Raw genomic sequence first — 16,809 nt, 5'->3', positions numbered from 1 at the left:
TCGTTTGACAATTACAGAGCTTAGATTTGAACTTACAAGCGTTGAGGTTGCTCTCCATGTCGAAGCTGTTCATACTGTATAACATCTCCTCCACTAACTCTTCACAGTTGTAGAAATCCTCGTGGGAGGATTTGCTCTTGTCCATGAAGAGAGGGAGGAGTTTCTCTGACCAAACTGGGCAGTCAGAGAGTCTGACTGTTATCAGAGATAACGCTATGATCGACGACTGAAAATAGAAGAGTGTTAATATTGCTGAATACTGTGTTGTGTATACTGAGTGCCATATTGTATACGAGTTTCTTGGTTTTATCGATATGTGGAACGCTGATAAGTGGCTACAGTCTACAGTAAAGGGGATTCTAAGTTGGTGGCTAAGTCGGTCACATTTAGGGATCTGTCATCTGATAAAAATGGTTTTAATGAATTTGTTGGACGGGCTTAGGTAGCATGTTGAGGCAATATATTTAACAGGGATGAGGGATGGGCACTCGTGATTGGAAGAGTGCCATTGTTCTCAGTCTAGGGAAATTAACTTAACAGTTGAGATGCAATTTGTCTGATCAGATTGTACTGCACCAGTGATCCTAGTGGTACACTAGTATAGCCACCAGCCACAATTCTTAAGGAAGTGTGTAATCTAATTAGCGGGACTCTTGTTGACTTGTTTACATGGGAGTGTATCGGCTCGAGAACCTTCGACTTCCTCGATCAGTCTATAAATAGATTTGGAGGTACAGATTCAAACCATTGAGCCGCGCAACCTTGGTTAACAACCTCAGATGTTCAATCAGACTATTTCGTTCGCGCGTTCCATTTACGACATTAATTTGGAATTCCAAGATGTGAATAAACATAGCAACGAGCAAGAAAATCTAATTACGATAAGAAAATCAGATTTGTGAGAGTCCTAGGGAAATTGAACTTCTGATCGCATTCCAAAATGGAATAATCGGTACAGACTGCAGATTTGCAGCTCCGACAAAAAGACAAAAGGCGACGCCCTCAGCAGATTTGTCAGATGACTGTCAAGCTGACAGGTAAGTTTTTTAAATCAGCTTCTTTCTAACACCCCATCAGACGACATAACATGTGGACAAAAGCCAGGTTTTAAACTTAATAACAGGTTTCAGCAACGATGGGCTTCTCGCAACCCGATCTTATTTCGGTGTATTGCGGCGGCCAATACACATGTTAGATATGCAAGTTTGCGGATTCAGTAGAAAATTTCGAAATATCCAGCTTGTGCAACCAGACTTAACCATGCAATAAAATCTAGCAAAATTCGTTTTCTCAGAAGTACGTGCTTTTTCAACCAGTGGTTTCTTAATTTCATGGAATAAGACAAGATTCTTCCAGTTTGATCTTGAATAAAGCCAAGATAAGGTAATTTGGAAACCACTTTGAAAACCTTGTGAGAATTGGACACCGATTTAATGACTGGCTGGGTATAAGGCGTCCGGGCATGAGACCCGTTGTAAAGATAAGCTCTAGTAAACAATTATGCCGCTAATAAACCCAGAAACAATAATATGCAGGGTATGAATTGGACAGTATTCTGAAGAATTGTATTCGCATTTGAACGAGAGGGAACCTTTTTATCTTTACGAAAACCAATACCATATGACGTAAAGACTTGGGGTTAATGCTGTTATATATTATGGACGTTTTTATTTACAATGTGTACACTGATATGAAAATATTTCTGATAAATTGTTTTCCTGGGAATGTTAGCCAAGTTGTCAGATAATATGAAACCTACAAAGAGTATTACACTGTGCTCTGTGTTATGTTATATTTATAACTTATAAATTCTTTAATTCACATAACATACTACAAAACACGTACTTCAGCAAAACACCGAACACATAACAGCTATAAATAATTTGATGAATGTTTACGAAAGTTTTTAAAATGATGATATAAATAACTTACTGTTTGTACGGCGATTGAAGAGTATGTGAGGGCTATCTCCAATTGTTCGGTTAACAGAGATAACTCATCGTTAGGGTTCTCGTCAGGTGTAAGGCACCCTTCTAATACCGCCGCTAAGAAATACTGAAACAGTTTATTTGGTTAGTCATACAGAGGTATGGTCAAGAAATTACCGAATCTAGACATGGTGGTGATGGAATTATGATATTACTAGTGTAACCCGGCCTACGGCCGGGATTTCACTGCCGCAGTTAAAAAGGGTAGGAGTAATTACCCGCAGAGTCAAAACCCGCATTAGGTGACCCAATAGTTTCTTAAACAATAATCTCATAATCAGTTATTTCTTGTGGATAATTAAGTCATTATTAGCCATGAGGCACCACACTCCATGATCATAAGGTCTGAACACCGATTATTACACCTCATCACTCCCGTCTTGAACCGCTTTCTATTTTTATTTAAATCGTTATAGAAATTAACCCTTGTTAACTCCGCACCACACCCACATATTATATTTGAAAACACGCATAACATTGTCGTATGAACTCTCTCTCTCTCTCTCTCTCTCTGCAGTCCAAACAGACCCCAAACACTAACAGTCCCCCCTCCCCTAATAAGCTTAAGGTATAACATTACAGCAAATCTTCCAGGCTAATCCAATTATGACGCTACTTAAATGCAGCTATAACATATTACACAGTAATGAGAGAGAGAGAGCAAGTCCCGTAACTCTTGCCGTTCTGCTCACGCAATTTTATGTAACATTTGTGGTACAAAACCATCAATTAAACCACTTACCATCGGCCGATTTAAAAAAAAATTTCCTATGGGCTTCATCAGAGTTTTGTCGACACTATACCGAAAAAATCAGTCCCGTAACTCTTACCGTTTTTTTTTGTATAACCGACCGGAAATTACACACGGACAGACAGACAGACAGACACACACACACACACACATTCTGGTGTTATTAAGGGGGGGGGGGGGGCCAATGGGTATTTTTTTGTGAAACTTGATTTCGAGATAGCAGTTGACCAACAAACTAAGACCAGTGACCGAACTTTTGAGGGGGTCCCGGACCCCAACCGCCAAACGGTGCGCGCAGGGCAGCCACGCCCATATTTGGTCCAAATTAGGCCCAATTTAGCCAAATGCCCTGAACATGCCCAAAACCATGTTTATGGTGCTCTACTTGTAGCTAGTGGTCTCCTAAACTCGTATATGAAGTTTTATCAAGATTGGACAAAAAATGACTGAGTTATGAGCCAAAAACCATATGCCCATATTTGGGCATACGCACCAAATTTGGTAGATTTCGTCCCATAAATTGGTCAAATATCAATATTTTTGAATGAAACTTACTTTATATGAAAGGTAAGCCTAAACTACGTATTCTCTGTAAGTTATAGCTTTATATCTGTTTAAATGAGGATACTAAGGCGAAAAAACCACAAAAATTGAACTAAATTGCCCATATCTCGGTTCGCAATATTCGCGGAATTGATCTCATTAAAATTGTAACAACTCAATCAGTTTTCAAAATTTTTGCATGAAATTTTTGGAATCGACTTGAAATTGCATTTCGACCTTATTTTAAGAACGGATTTTTGATTTAGGCCTCAAAAAAAATTTGGCGGCCAAATTCCAAAATTATATTACAGAAATTCAGAATTTGGCTGCCAAATTTTTTTTGAGGCCTAAATCAAAAATCCGTTCTTAAAATAAGGTCGAAATGCGATTTCGAGTCGATTCCAAAAATTTCATGCAAAAATTTTGAAAACTGATTGAGTTGTTACAATTTTAATGAGATCAATTCCGCGAATATTACGAACCGAGATATGGGCAATTTAGTTCAATTTTTGTGGTTTTTTCGCTTTAGTATCCTCATTTAAACAGATATAAAGCTATAACTTACAGAGAATATGTAGTTTAGGCTTACCTTTCATATAAAGTAAGTTTCATTCAAAAATATTGATATTTAACCAATTTATGGGACGAAATCTACCAAATTTGGTGCGTATGCCCAAATATGGGCATATGGTTTTTGGCTCATAACTCAGTCATTTTTTGTCCAATCTTGATGAAATTTCATATACGAGTTCAGGAGATCACTAGCTACAAGTAGAGCACCATAAACCTGGGTTTTGGGCAAGTTAAGGGTATTTGGCTAAATTGGGCCTAATTTGGACCAAATATGGGCGTGGCTGCCCTGCGCGCACCGTTTGGCGGTTGGGGTCCGGGACCCCCTCAAAAGTTCGGTCACTGGTCTTAGTTTGTTGGTCAACTGCTATCTCGAAATCAAGTTTCACAAAAAAATACCCATTGGCCCCCCCCCTTAAGGTGATAATGATGATTGAATCTTCACATAACCGGCTATTATGCTTTATCAAATTTGTAGACTGGTGTATAGGGTGTAACAGCACGCCTGATGTTTAAAAGTCCTCAGTTTTCAGATGTTAAACTACCAATAGGTACAGCAGCTCAGCCTTATAATGTGAACAGTAATTACTATATTTATTTATACAATTACTTCAATTATATTATTGGACCATTACATATATTTTAGCCTCATACCCCTTTATAATGTGAACAAGTAATAACTTTATTTATTTATAAATCTACTCTAAATATCATATAGGCCCATTGGATAACGGCTAGCTTTAGACTGAGATAACGTATTTAAGTGAACAATAGTACTGACATATCAGTGAAAACATGGTCCCTCTCATTGAAGATCTCATACTTGCCTTTAGACCAATCAATGAAATAAAAAGGGACAAATTTGAGTGTTTTCAGCATACTAAAATTCAGTCAAAGCTGCTTTTAAATTCCATCAAAAGCAGCTTTTTAGTGCATGTTTTAAATTAAGCACACTGATTTTCTTTGAAGACTTGCGAAAGCATGCCGGTCTTTGCTTTCTCATCTTCCAATTAATTAAATCAACTAAGCAAACTGTGGTTTAAAAGTTATTAAGCCGTTTGAAGTTCCATACATGCAGCAGATACTTTGCAATGATCGTGTCTGTATTCAAATTCCGTGCAGCAAGCATGATCTGTGTACTGTGATTATCACAACATATCCTTCCCGGCTGTTTTGATGGCATGCTTGCGAAGTTATACGCTTAGAATTAGCATACTTTGACGTTTTTCACATATTCGTGAGGTGTCCTGTCGGTCGTCAGGTATTTCCACGCATTTTCACAAAAACAGTGCTGCAACACAGGATGGTGTATTATCTCTCGATCTCAGTTTTACAACAGATCACATCACAATGTGATCTCTATAACCAGGTGTTCGTGATCATTTTCTTAAACATTCCCGCACCTGATATTCCATTCTTCTAGAACCTTCCAGAACATTCGAAATATTCCAATCAATTGGCCGGCTAACAAAGTGCCCATTTTATGTTTAACCCTACGACACTCACGAAACATTGTTGTGACAACAATGTTTCGTTAGTTTTACAGCTTCTAAGAGGCTCATGAACATTCTATTCTCCGGTTATCAGCGACTACACGTACTTCGTTCGGCTCATTTATATAATGTAGCACAATTGGTATATTATATTTATTTATATATTTACACATTTGTTAACTAATGTTATATAACGTTATATGGTGTTAGTTTTATAAATAAAGTAAGAAAGAGCCAAGAGGACTCCCATTTTACTCACTTTACAGAGATTACTCACTTTACAGAGATTACTCACTTTACAAATATTTAAAATAGCTTATTTAATTATTATATCACCCAATAAAATAGGATCTAGAACGAGAGTCTGGGAATATCTTCAATATTTTAGCTTCTAGACTTATTGATTTAACCGACTGACAAATTTGCGGTACATAGAATTTATTATTGGTAGAGCATTAATCCTTTTAAACCTACAATTCATTATACTATGTATTTAGATTTTAGAACTATTCTAAAGCAGCGTTATAGCTCTCAGTAATTACCTTTTAAATACTTATATTGTACTAATGTTGTAAGAGACGAGCCGAGCCATTTCGGAAACCACATAAACCTATTATATAACATCTAGATTCTAGAAGGATGATGGAGCATCTAGACTAGAAGGTTCTATAAGAATAATTGAGTTTCTAGAAGGATTACAGTACATCTATTTGAAGGATTGTGGGGCATGTAAAAGGATTGCAGAACATCTATATTCTAGAAAGCTCATAGCAGACATGCCTTCAACTAGAAACTAAGAGGGAGTTGATCTTGAAGGCTCTTCCAGCGCCAATAAGCCCTAATATGGGCAACGTGGTCAATAGTCTAATGTTTCATGCGAGGGTGCCCAAAGTACTTTAACGTGCTAGTTCTTGTCCCGCCCAGCCGACGTTTGACTAATTGGCCCCCCTGTGTTCCGTGATCCCACTAATTACCCCCTCGCTCCTACGAGACTCTAATTAATCAGTGCATGTGGGGCAGCTTGGGGCGTCCCCATTTCCCCGAGTTATATTAACGTGCTTACTGCTTCTAATGGAAGATCCTGAAGACAAGGACATTATGTGGAACTGTGACGGAAATACTTTTGTTCCAAACTTCCTAGCCACTCATCAGGGCCTAATTATAAGGGATAATTACATGTATAAGCTCGAATAGCTTTTAACCACATTCGATTAGAATCATTTACGATATGTGTTGCACTTAGAGAAAGTGCCCGCACATAGCGATAGTGCATAGCGGCTCAATAGATTGTGGTTACGGTGAAATAATCGCTTTTAAAGTTTTAAAGCGCAATAGAATTAGAAAGTACAAATCGAACGTTTTGTTTCATTACATGTAGATGCTCCCTACTAACCACTACAATTATTTCACAGCTATTGTTTCCATCGTTACTATAAGTATAAGTAAAATATTTTCAATTATCAATGTGCCCTGTTATAGAGATGGCTTATATTAAATAGTAATTAATAGTTAAATCACTAACTATTAACTAATTACTAATAAATTAACTAACCATTTCCAGTAAAGTAAGGGGAGTAACAGGGTTCAAATCCCACTCCAGCTTGTCCAGAACCTTCCTCTCCATCCTTAGACAGTCAGTAGGGTTGTAGCACGGGGCACGTAACTCTGTTTTTACTGAGGAGCTCATCAGGCCGTCCAGATCCGGGATGTACTGAAAAGTGGGCCATTAGTTGATTATCTAATTGGTTAATTGAGTGACAACTGAATAATTCATCAATTTTGCATTTCCAAAATCTTGACCTTTTTTTTCTAAAGGGTAAGAAAAAACTTGGCCGTATGTAGCATTTATTGAGGATTGCGTTTTTTCCGTGGGAATTTGAGAATTTGCGATTGGACATCTAACCCACTATGCCCGAGCAGTGCATTAATCGTGGGCAACTTGCCAACAATGACTGTCTCCTTTGATTAAGTGCTGGCACTTAGACCCCCAAACTTATAAATAGAGAGACCAAGCTTCCCTAAATAGTGGGGTAGTAGCCTAATAACTAATGAGGTTCACAATGCCAGCTCGCTGAAGTCATTATGTCTCAAGGTAATTAACTGTGGGACAGCTTGAAAGAATGCAGTGGTTCACTTAATGACAATGTTCTATTGTACAAGGTGGCCAAGAAGAGACTCGCTTGAGTCATTGTGTCAGAACTATGGGACAGCTTGAACGCATGAATAAGCATGATCAACTTAATGGTATTTTTGTACAAGGAGACCGTCATTCGCCAGTATTGGAACAATCAAACATTTATCCAGAACCCACTCAAATTTCTGTGATGATCAAATTTTTGGGATAAGATAACGGAAATTTCTTTGGCAGCTCTTATACTTCCATGTTAGTGGTCGCTATTTATTGACCTTATCTTTAAGGACTAATGCATTAATCTATTTAAATATAAGTCAATCATCAACAGTTATTTATAAATCATCATAATTAACAACCATATCACATAACGAACAATTCTGTATATTTATTAATATTCAGAAATGTCCGGCAACTCTGACATTTTCTTTTCCAGAGCATCAACAACAGTTTAAATCAGATCACCTATAATAACGTAGACAACACTCCACTGTTTAAAGACTTCATGATAAAACGAATCGTACATGTGCTTTTAACACTCATCATACACAAAACAGTGGTGTAGTTAAAACCACGTGAGAGCTGCGGAAATTCTGAGAAAAGGCGCCATGGAAACACAAGATATTCCGTCGAAACACATCTTACATGTTACATCTCATAATGTCTTGTTGTGAGCTATAAATAGATTGTAAATAACGGTGCTTAAGTTTTGTTGTGTGATCGTGTATACAGAGATCATGATAGAATGTTGAGAATGTTGAGGCACAGGTATATTGAGGTATGGAGATGCAAAGACAGTTGTGTAAGGGAAATATGTTGGAATGTGAGCAACAAGAGCGCGTAATTATTGTGTAAGCTCGTAACGAGGCTACTTGAACAATAACATGTGTAATAACTGTGTAGTGAGGCTAAGAACAGTAAACTACATTACAGTTACTATATTAGTGTAATGTAGAATGTACAGAACTAAATCCTTAATAAATACCCTTGCGGCTTGCAGGACGCAGGTACCACCCGTATTTACTATATATACACTCAGAATAGAGTAGGATCATTTTCCTATACGAGATTGGGGACGGGTTCTATAACCAACAAACATGTAGAATGTATATTGATAGTTGATGGCGATGAGGTATCCACACGAGTAACACTCGACAAATTATTAACAGTTAGCCGGAAAGTTTAAACTCTGATTGGGTTCATGTCCAGCTCAAATATGTCATCAACTGTGAACTGCAAATCAACAATCAGTTCGTTAAAATTCGCCAATATAACCATATTATATATCTATGATTTTAGAGTTAAAATCTGTTAAATTCTCTCGTGTTGACGGCTTTCACTGTTAGCACGTTTATCTGTTGACTTATCTCCCAAACAATACACATTACTGTGGTATACTATTACTATTACATTACTGTGGTGAACTGCAGAAATACAGATATAATATTCTTTAGTAAGCTCCGTCAAACCCACAATTGGAGTGTAAACCCCTTTGGATATAACATTTACATCCATACGACTAATGGTTTATTTCATTACAATGCATATTTATTAGATAAAATTATTTACTCTAAAGAAAAGCATAATTTGATTAAATGAATAAATATAATAAGTCATTAGCATAACCGCCTCCGGTAATTTATCACTATTACTTGTATAGTTTGCTATGAAGTTATAAAGCAGCCACTCCCTAAAGCTAAGAATAGCTTGACTAATGTAACCTTGCATGGCTTTCTGTATGTAATAAGTATATATAAGCGTACTCTATGTACTTAACAAGGTACTCCAATGAAGTGTATACTGTATAGAAACTAGGAAGTGTGTAGGGCACTGTGTTTAAGAAAGTGTCTGAACGTTCTCGTGAAACCTTACTTTTCTGCAGTATTGTAGTGATATATGAAGAGTGAAGACAGACAAACAAGAGTAAAAACAATATATAATTGCAATTAATCTAATTACATATCAGTCTGGTTCTTAGGTTATCATAAATTAGATTATCATCCGGCATCGAATGTCATGGGAAATGTCAAATATTGAAGATTTATGAGTGCAATTCGAACCATCATTTAAAAATGATAAGAGTTCTAGTTGATTAGAGAACTGATGAGTATTTGAAACGAATTTACAACCCATTAACGTTATCAATAATCATGATATTTAAATCTCATTCACCCTCATTTATACTTTGATTACAATCACGGAAGTCAGTGCTATCAATTAACTTATTAAGCTATCAATTAACTTATTAATCGATTGGCCAGAGTATCTATTAACATTTAGTCTTAGAATTCACCCAATCATCAACACTACAAGTAAAGATGAGACAAGAGTCACGAAACCCAAATTATGACAGATGTCTTCCAACTCGATGGAAATTTGGAGTACGTAAATTAATTGATAAGTTAGCATCCTAACCTTCCCAACCTTATCAAGGAATATTAAATTACATATTTATTGACCAGTCGTGGAAACCCAAAATGTGCTTTGTAAATGATCGGTACGTGAAATTTTGATAGAAACCTTTCATTAGAAAAATTGGAAGTCTCGACTGACGAAGTCGTACCACCACGCGAAGAAAAATATTCAGCGTAAAGTTTATAAAATAGGTTTTATCAGCCGTGGTGTATGAAATCCTAATTCCTAGGTCATATGAGCTTTGGGTGTTATCAAAGATAACATTTGTTTCAGTATTAAATTTAAACAATATAAAGTAGAGTAACTAGTTAAATAGTAATAACTAATTACTAATTATGTACCTGTTGTTCTTCCTGTAGCTTGACGGCGATGTAGACGCACGTGATCGACACACAATGTAGGTGGACTGGCCTAACCTGAAATTATTAACTTTATCCTAAACCGTTACCATTTATGTAATGTACTCTTAGATAGTGTAATTATCATTTAGACATCTATATTAAGCTAACATCATTTCTGTAGAATATAATCTAATACTCGAACGTTAATTCTATGTGATTACACGTAAACACGACCAGTAAGGTGACTCCTTTTATTACTCTAATAATACAAAAGCTTTTCCGAGCTTTAGTTTTGCTTCAATAACTCGTAGCACATGACCGAGACTGAAGATCAGGTAGAGTTACTGCTACGTCATTAGGAGGCACAGATTGAGTTACTACTGTAAGTAGTACGTCACTAGGATGATCCAATACGTGAACAGACAAGTCATCAGCTGCACCCCACATTCTACAAATTCCCAATAGCTGGTGACTGTTCAACTCATCAGTAGCTGCACACCCCAGACATACTAGCTAGATCACTGATAACCAGTACATGTTCTTATCAGACATATTACAAGATAGTGTAATCTGTAGTTGAGCACTGACAGAGAGTGTGTTATTACATACTATAACATGTGATGATCTACATTATATTGGTGTGTTTTACAGTGTAGTTTACACTGAAAAAGAGAGGCTATGTTATAAAAGAGAGACTTCTCACTACATTACACTTTGCGACAAAAATTTGCATAAAATGCGGTTTATGCTGAATAAGTGAATATGCTGACACTTAGACGGCGCCAGGACCAGACGTTTTCCCAGTGTTGCGATGTTAACGAATTAGCACGTTTAAAATGTCTAATTGTTGGTAAAATTTAAACCCATAATATATCCAGTCCCTTGTCTGACAGTGAACATTTGACAGGTTTCATTTTGGTTGAAGTAACTCAAAATACGGATAAAATCTGTCATTTATGACAAATTCTATCCGTATTTTGACATCTATAAACACAGTTCTAAGTTTGCCTATAATCACTACTTCAAGAGTTGGTGTGACATTATGTGAAGTTTAGTTTGGGGAAAGTGGCAATAAAGCAATTAGCAAGAAATGAGGAAAATATTTCAACCAACGACAGTCACAAAACATTTGTAGGTGCTCTCGCACAGTCACACAAACATTGGATCAAACCCAAAAAAACATCAAAACAAATCGAGACCCAGTCAAAAATCAAACACAACAAAACATTTCTCATTCACACGATTATTCAATTACCAACCGATTAAGTTCTTACCTTGAGGCGAGCGAGGAACCTATCCATGAAGTTGACAGCCATAGCGTAGGTTTCAGGGAACATTTTGAACATCTTGGTGAGATTTAGGATACCCCTGACAGCGTGGTCACGCTCCAGGAAGGAGACTTCGCCCTGAAATAATTCTTAATTTACTCTTAGTTAAGTCTTAGTTTTAACTCTTAGTTTACTCTTTGTTAGCTCTTAATTAACGGTTAGTTAACTCTTAATTTTCTCTAAATTCATCTCTGCCTAGAGTCAACATAAAAAGACCTTCCAATTTCTTTTCTAGCTGGATGATCCAGAAAGCTCCAATAATTTTAAGTTATTTCAAGTTTTAATAACTTCAACAACATTACGATAAATAGTTGCCCTGATTTGTCAACAAAATGTGAAAATTAGCACAGGAAAAGAGTGAGAACATGATTAACATAACATGTCAGTGAGACATCAGAATATTATCCAGAGTAAACTACATACAACTCTCTGAATATGTCTTTAATTGAGGAAAGTTTTGACGTTTAACTTTTACATCCACTAAATTGTCTAGTGTGTGACAGAATAACTGTGATCTGAGAGGTGCCACATACCTAACTTAATTCTTGCATTTTACATTGCATGGCATGCCTACCTTTCTATTCCTGGCCAATGGCAGTCGACCTTTAGCTTTCTACAATGTTTATAATATAGGTCTATAATTAACAATCAAACAGGCAAATAGCTGCTAAATATAGGCCTGTATTCTGGGTAATTTCTGTGAGCTATTTTTATGGCTAACCCATAATGCCCATTTGATAAATATTTGATGAATAAATGGGCATGGGATTGCGTCATTATTAAATAATCAATAGAGAAGAACTTACGTTTCCCATGGAAAGAAATCGCCTTTTGCTGGGAATCCAATGTTTTTCTTCTTGTATTTTTGCTTCAAGTTTCTTGTATAGAGCTTCCCTCCCTTTGACTTCTCTGTGACACTTCATTTCAGGCATTCTTTCGGATTGTTACTTAGGACCTGCTAAAATGAGTAAAAGAATGAGTAATTGAGTCTACAAATTCAGCATTATATCCATTCAAATACAACTCTGGATTTTAAGTGGAACAATTTTTAAATTCTTATCTTTAAATTTACAATCAAATAATTTAAAAAATTCATAAGCTCCTGTGTTGATAGTTTTGTCTTTGGAAATTAAGACTTGCACATCACTGGACTATGTGAATCTGAAAACTTTTTCTAACGTACTTATGATAAATATTGACTCCTTGTAAATTTCTGAAGGACCTGCCTCTTTTCGGGGTTTGTATTTTAGTATTATATTGAATCTTTTCAATTTTGCATAGCTTAATATCTCGATGTGGATTGTTTTAGCAGTTTTTAATTGTATCCTGTACTGTTTTCGTGGCACACTGTGCATTTATGCAGTTGGTGTGCCACAACAATTAAACAGTGAAACTTTATTTATATTTTATATTTCCGACAATTTAAGGGTTTTAAAGGGACAACGATTTTTAAGGTTATATACCTTGAAATGCGAAATTCGTTACAAATTGGGTAAGTAAAGATATAAAGTTTGATAAACAGTTGTTTCTCTGATTGTTCGGCAACATCATCTGGACTACTATACTATACCACTTCTCGCTCATTTACATACAAATATTGCTCGTATGGATGTTTGGCCTTGTCCACCCATTGCTGACCAATTTAGGACCCCAAATCAAAACCCTGATTCACCACAAACGGTTTGTGACAAACCCTGATCTACCATGCGTCAGTTTCCCCTTTCTCCAAAGTAAATAGGGATTCGCTGCACGAAAGTTTAAAAATATTATCATTAATAATAAAAAGAAATATAGAAGGCTGTCATTCACCCTATTAATGGCTAACCCCACAGGTTCTACTCCATTGAAAAAAAGGGGGGACCCCCAACCCATGTAGCTGAGACACCTCACAGCAAGTAGACCAAAGTGGCTCTTGCTTGTGAACGGTGCATCAACTACCCGCCGAAGCGGTGGGTTGGGAGTCCCCCCTAAGAACATTTCGTCAGTAAAATTGTATACAATATAAAATAGTACAGTAAAATATCTACAAAATTTACAATCTACTCCCTTGAATACAATGAAAATCCGAATACTGCTGATACTATACTATACTAGTATTATTCATGTACAAGTATTACTAAGTTTCAGAGAGCGATTGCACACAGCAAGCACCTTTGTCCCGTTAACCTATATATATAAATTAGTTAAAGAGTGACAACCAAACTATGCATCAGTGATCAGGCTTGCTTTTTTTGAAGAGAGAGGACTCAAGGTCTCACCAGAACCATGCTTCATCATCAGCCTGAGTCCTAGCCCAAAATTAAAGTGCTGCCAAAGTTAAAGTACTCCTTTTAAAGATCGAATAGGGCTATTTTAAATCCAATTTTGACTGTAATAAGTGGCATAAAATTGAAACTTTTGCTGAACTTCAGTTTCTATCGAACTAAATTGTTTCAAATAAGTTAACTCATGTGCTTCTGTCGCAAAGGTTGTCATAAACAGTTTTATTACTTGGCGTGCTATTTCCTTTGCGAAAATTTGTTTGTTGTTCCACTTCTTCATTTAATGGGTGATACTCGTAAAATATTTTTTTCAAATATTTGTTTCAAATATTTGCATTTTGTTTCAAATATAAAACTGGACCCTCGACGAGTCCAACTCGGCGCGCGTTTTGGTAGGTCATAAACCTACAACTTCTTCATTTGCAAAATTGTACTTTACTTTTAATTTACTTAATGTCAATAATTTTTTCCGCGCGGCTTAGGTAGAACTCTTTTCACGTTGCAACAGCTAAGCTATCGTTGGAGGACTTCGCCGCTTCGACGCGCCGCGCAAACTTGACGGATGTTACTAGTCTAAATTTCTTAGAAGTTGATAAAAGGCTCTTTTCCTTTATATTTTGTTCTGCAAGGTGACAAGGGAAAAATGCATATAAACTTAAAATATAAAACCCAACGCCAATCTATATAAGAATCTAAACCGTCCATCGAGTTCCTTGTCATTAGGGCTCCACTTCTCGCGATCTCCTCTGCGCGTCCCTTTGTCTTATCTCTGTATTCTCCTCTCTCCACTTCCTTCTTTTCGGTCCTTTCTATTCATTGTTGTAATAAAGGGTTAGATTATGATCAAAATAGTTATTTTGGAAAATGCCAAAATGACCCTACAACAAAGTAGCGCGCGCCGCTTTCTTCTCGAAATGGCCCGACGCGGCACGAGCTACGAAGTAGCGCACGCCGGGCCAGATCATTAACAATGGTCAAGACGCGCGGCGAGTTGGACTCGTCGACGGTCCAATATATGGAACAGATATTTTACTTGACCATTGTTAATGATCTGGCCCGGCGCGCGCTACTTCGTAGCTCTTGCCATCGAGAAGAAAGCGGCGCGCGCTACTTCGAAGAAATTTAGACGAGTAACATCCGTCAAATATTTTACGAGTATCACCCGTTAACAATCAAGGCTATCGTCAATCGTAAAAATCAAGTCATAAATTAGCAAGTTTTGACGGATGATACTGATTTGCTCTATTTAGAGTCCTTGCGCTTGCAGTAGCGCGCGCCTCTTGACTTGTGAAACAAGCGCGCCCGAATTGGCGCAAAAGCACATGGTTAGGTGTAATACTGATCGTCTAAATTTCTTTGAAGTAGCGCGCGCCGCTTTCTACTCGTATAAATAGTAGCCCGATGCAATTGACGGATGTTACTCGTCTAAGTTTCTTCGAAGTAGCGCGCGCCGCTTTCTTCTCTGGCCCGATGGCAAGAGCTACGAAGTAGCGCGCGCCGGGCCAGATCATTAACAATGGTCAACCGATGCAACTGCACTTTGTATCACGTCGTGACCCTTCACATAGCCATGTGTATACGCGTACTGCGTGACGCGCTTGTTTCACATTGTCGTAATTTCGCTATAGTTTTTACGATACACGGCTGGGAGCCGTATTGCTCTAACCAAAGCCCTCTCACTTGTTGCATGGCAGTTTGCTCTATCCATGCAGAGCCCTTGCGCTTGCAGTGGCGCGCGCCCGCAGTGGCGCGAAAGCACATGGTTAGGTGAACATGGCAGTAGCGCACGACCAGTAGTCACGCAGTACGTGTAGACTCATCACAGGAGGACGGACCAAAGTGCATGCAAAGAAACTGTTACCTGTTACTGGGGACCTCTTGTAGGTTTACAACCTACCAGGACGCCCGCCGAGTCTAGTTGGACTCGTCGACGGTCCTGGAATATATGGAACAGATATTTTACGAGTATCACCCGTTAAGGGACCTCAGGCTATCATGTTCATAAACAATAGAATAGAATAAAGATTCGGCGGAATGACAGGCTGAGCGCGGCCCAGTAGAGAAACTGCTGCTAACTGCTGCTAACTGCTGCTAACTGCTGCTGACTAGCTAGTACGTAACTGCTGCTGACTTCTTATAAACTACTGCTATAAACTACTGCTATAAACTACTGCTATAAACTACTGCTAACGGCTGCTAACAGCTGCAAATGGCGCGCGCATACATTTAACATTTTTTCCGTACTTGGATCAATAATATGTAATTTTTACGACACTTAACATTTAAAAACTTTCAAATCTAATTGTATTCTTTCGTCGTTTTTTATTTGAGCATCATTAGTACGTATTTACTTATATTACTGAATGATTAGTCATTTAAAAATCTTTCCTTGACAAATCTGTTATGTGTACTAATTGGCTTTTACTAAATCGCTCGCCCAAAAATTTCACGTGACTTTGGTTTTTTGGTTTTGCAGCCGTACAGAACGGTTTTACATAAACCCTAATCCCAACCCTAACCCTAACCATAACCTTGTCATACGTTGTATGACCCGCCGCGCACGAGTGTGCGGCTCCCCGGCCCTGTATCGTCGAAACTCTACTATAGTGAAGCGACCGTGGGGGTCACCACGTGATACAACCATAACCCCGAAGCTATCCATAATTTTAACCACAACCCTAACCCTAACCCGAGCCCTAAATAATCGAATTCACGTTTTACTAGCCTGTCACGTGACCAAAACGGTTTTTTGCCCATAACTCTCCAGGGAAGCATTTCAACCCTACGTCATGGGGGGTGATTCGGAATCAGCGTCCAAAAATACACCGATTTAGATCACTTTCATGCCTAAAGGGCCTTTTCACAAGGATTTTCTTAAAATTTGGGCGAGCGATTTAGTAGGAGCGGTACTAATTAACTAATTTGAGTTACCATCTTATAGTGCGAAGCGTTACTGGGCCGCGCTGCGCATCCAATAATGCTTAATTC

General features: G+C 37.7%; 1 protein-coding gene across 1 annotated transcript in view; it reads right to left on the bottom strand.

Annotated features, from left to right (window-relative positions):
- LOC134822073 (cyclin-I-like) overlaps positions 1–16,809 on the bottom strand; it is a 48,767-nt gene that overhangs the window by 2,928 nt on the left and 29,030 nt on the right. The window contains exons 2-7 of the mRNA XM_063832930.1: positions 12,367–12,520; positions 11,507–11,638; positions 10,233–10,307; positions 6,898–7,056; positions 1,933–2,055; positions 37–226 (exon numbers count right to left, since the gene is read on the bottom strand). Of these exons, the coding sequence (XP_063689000.1) occupies positions 37–226; positions 1,933–2,055; positions 6,898–7,056; positions 10,233–10,307; positions 11,507–11,638; positions 12,367–12,492 (805 nt within the window). The 5' untranslated portion in view covers positions 12,493–12,520. The remainder of the gene's footprint in view (positions 1–36; positions 227–1,932; positions 2,056–6,897; positions 7,057–10,232; positions 10,308–11,506; positions 11,639–12,366; positions 12,521–16,809) is intronic.

The sequence above is a fragment of the Bolinopsis microptera genome, chromosome 10 (genome assembly GCF_026151205.1).
Source record: "Bolinopsis microptera isolate Bmic1 chromosome 10, MBARI_Bmic_1.0, whole genome shotgun sequence".
Classification (NCBI taxonomy): Eukaryota; Metazoa; Ctenophora; class Tentaculata; order Lobata; family Bolinopsidae; genus Bolinopsis; species Bolinopsis microptera.
This window is presented reverse-complemented; position numbering and strand designations above follow the sequence as displayed.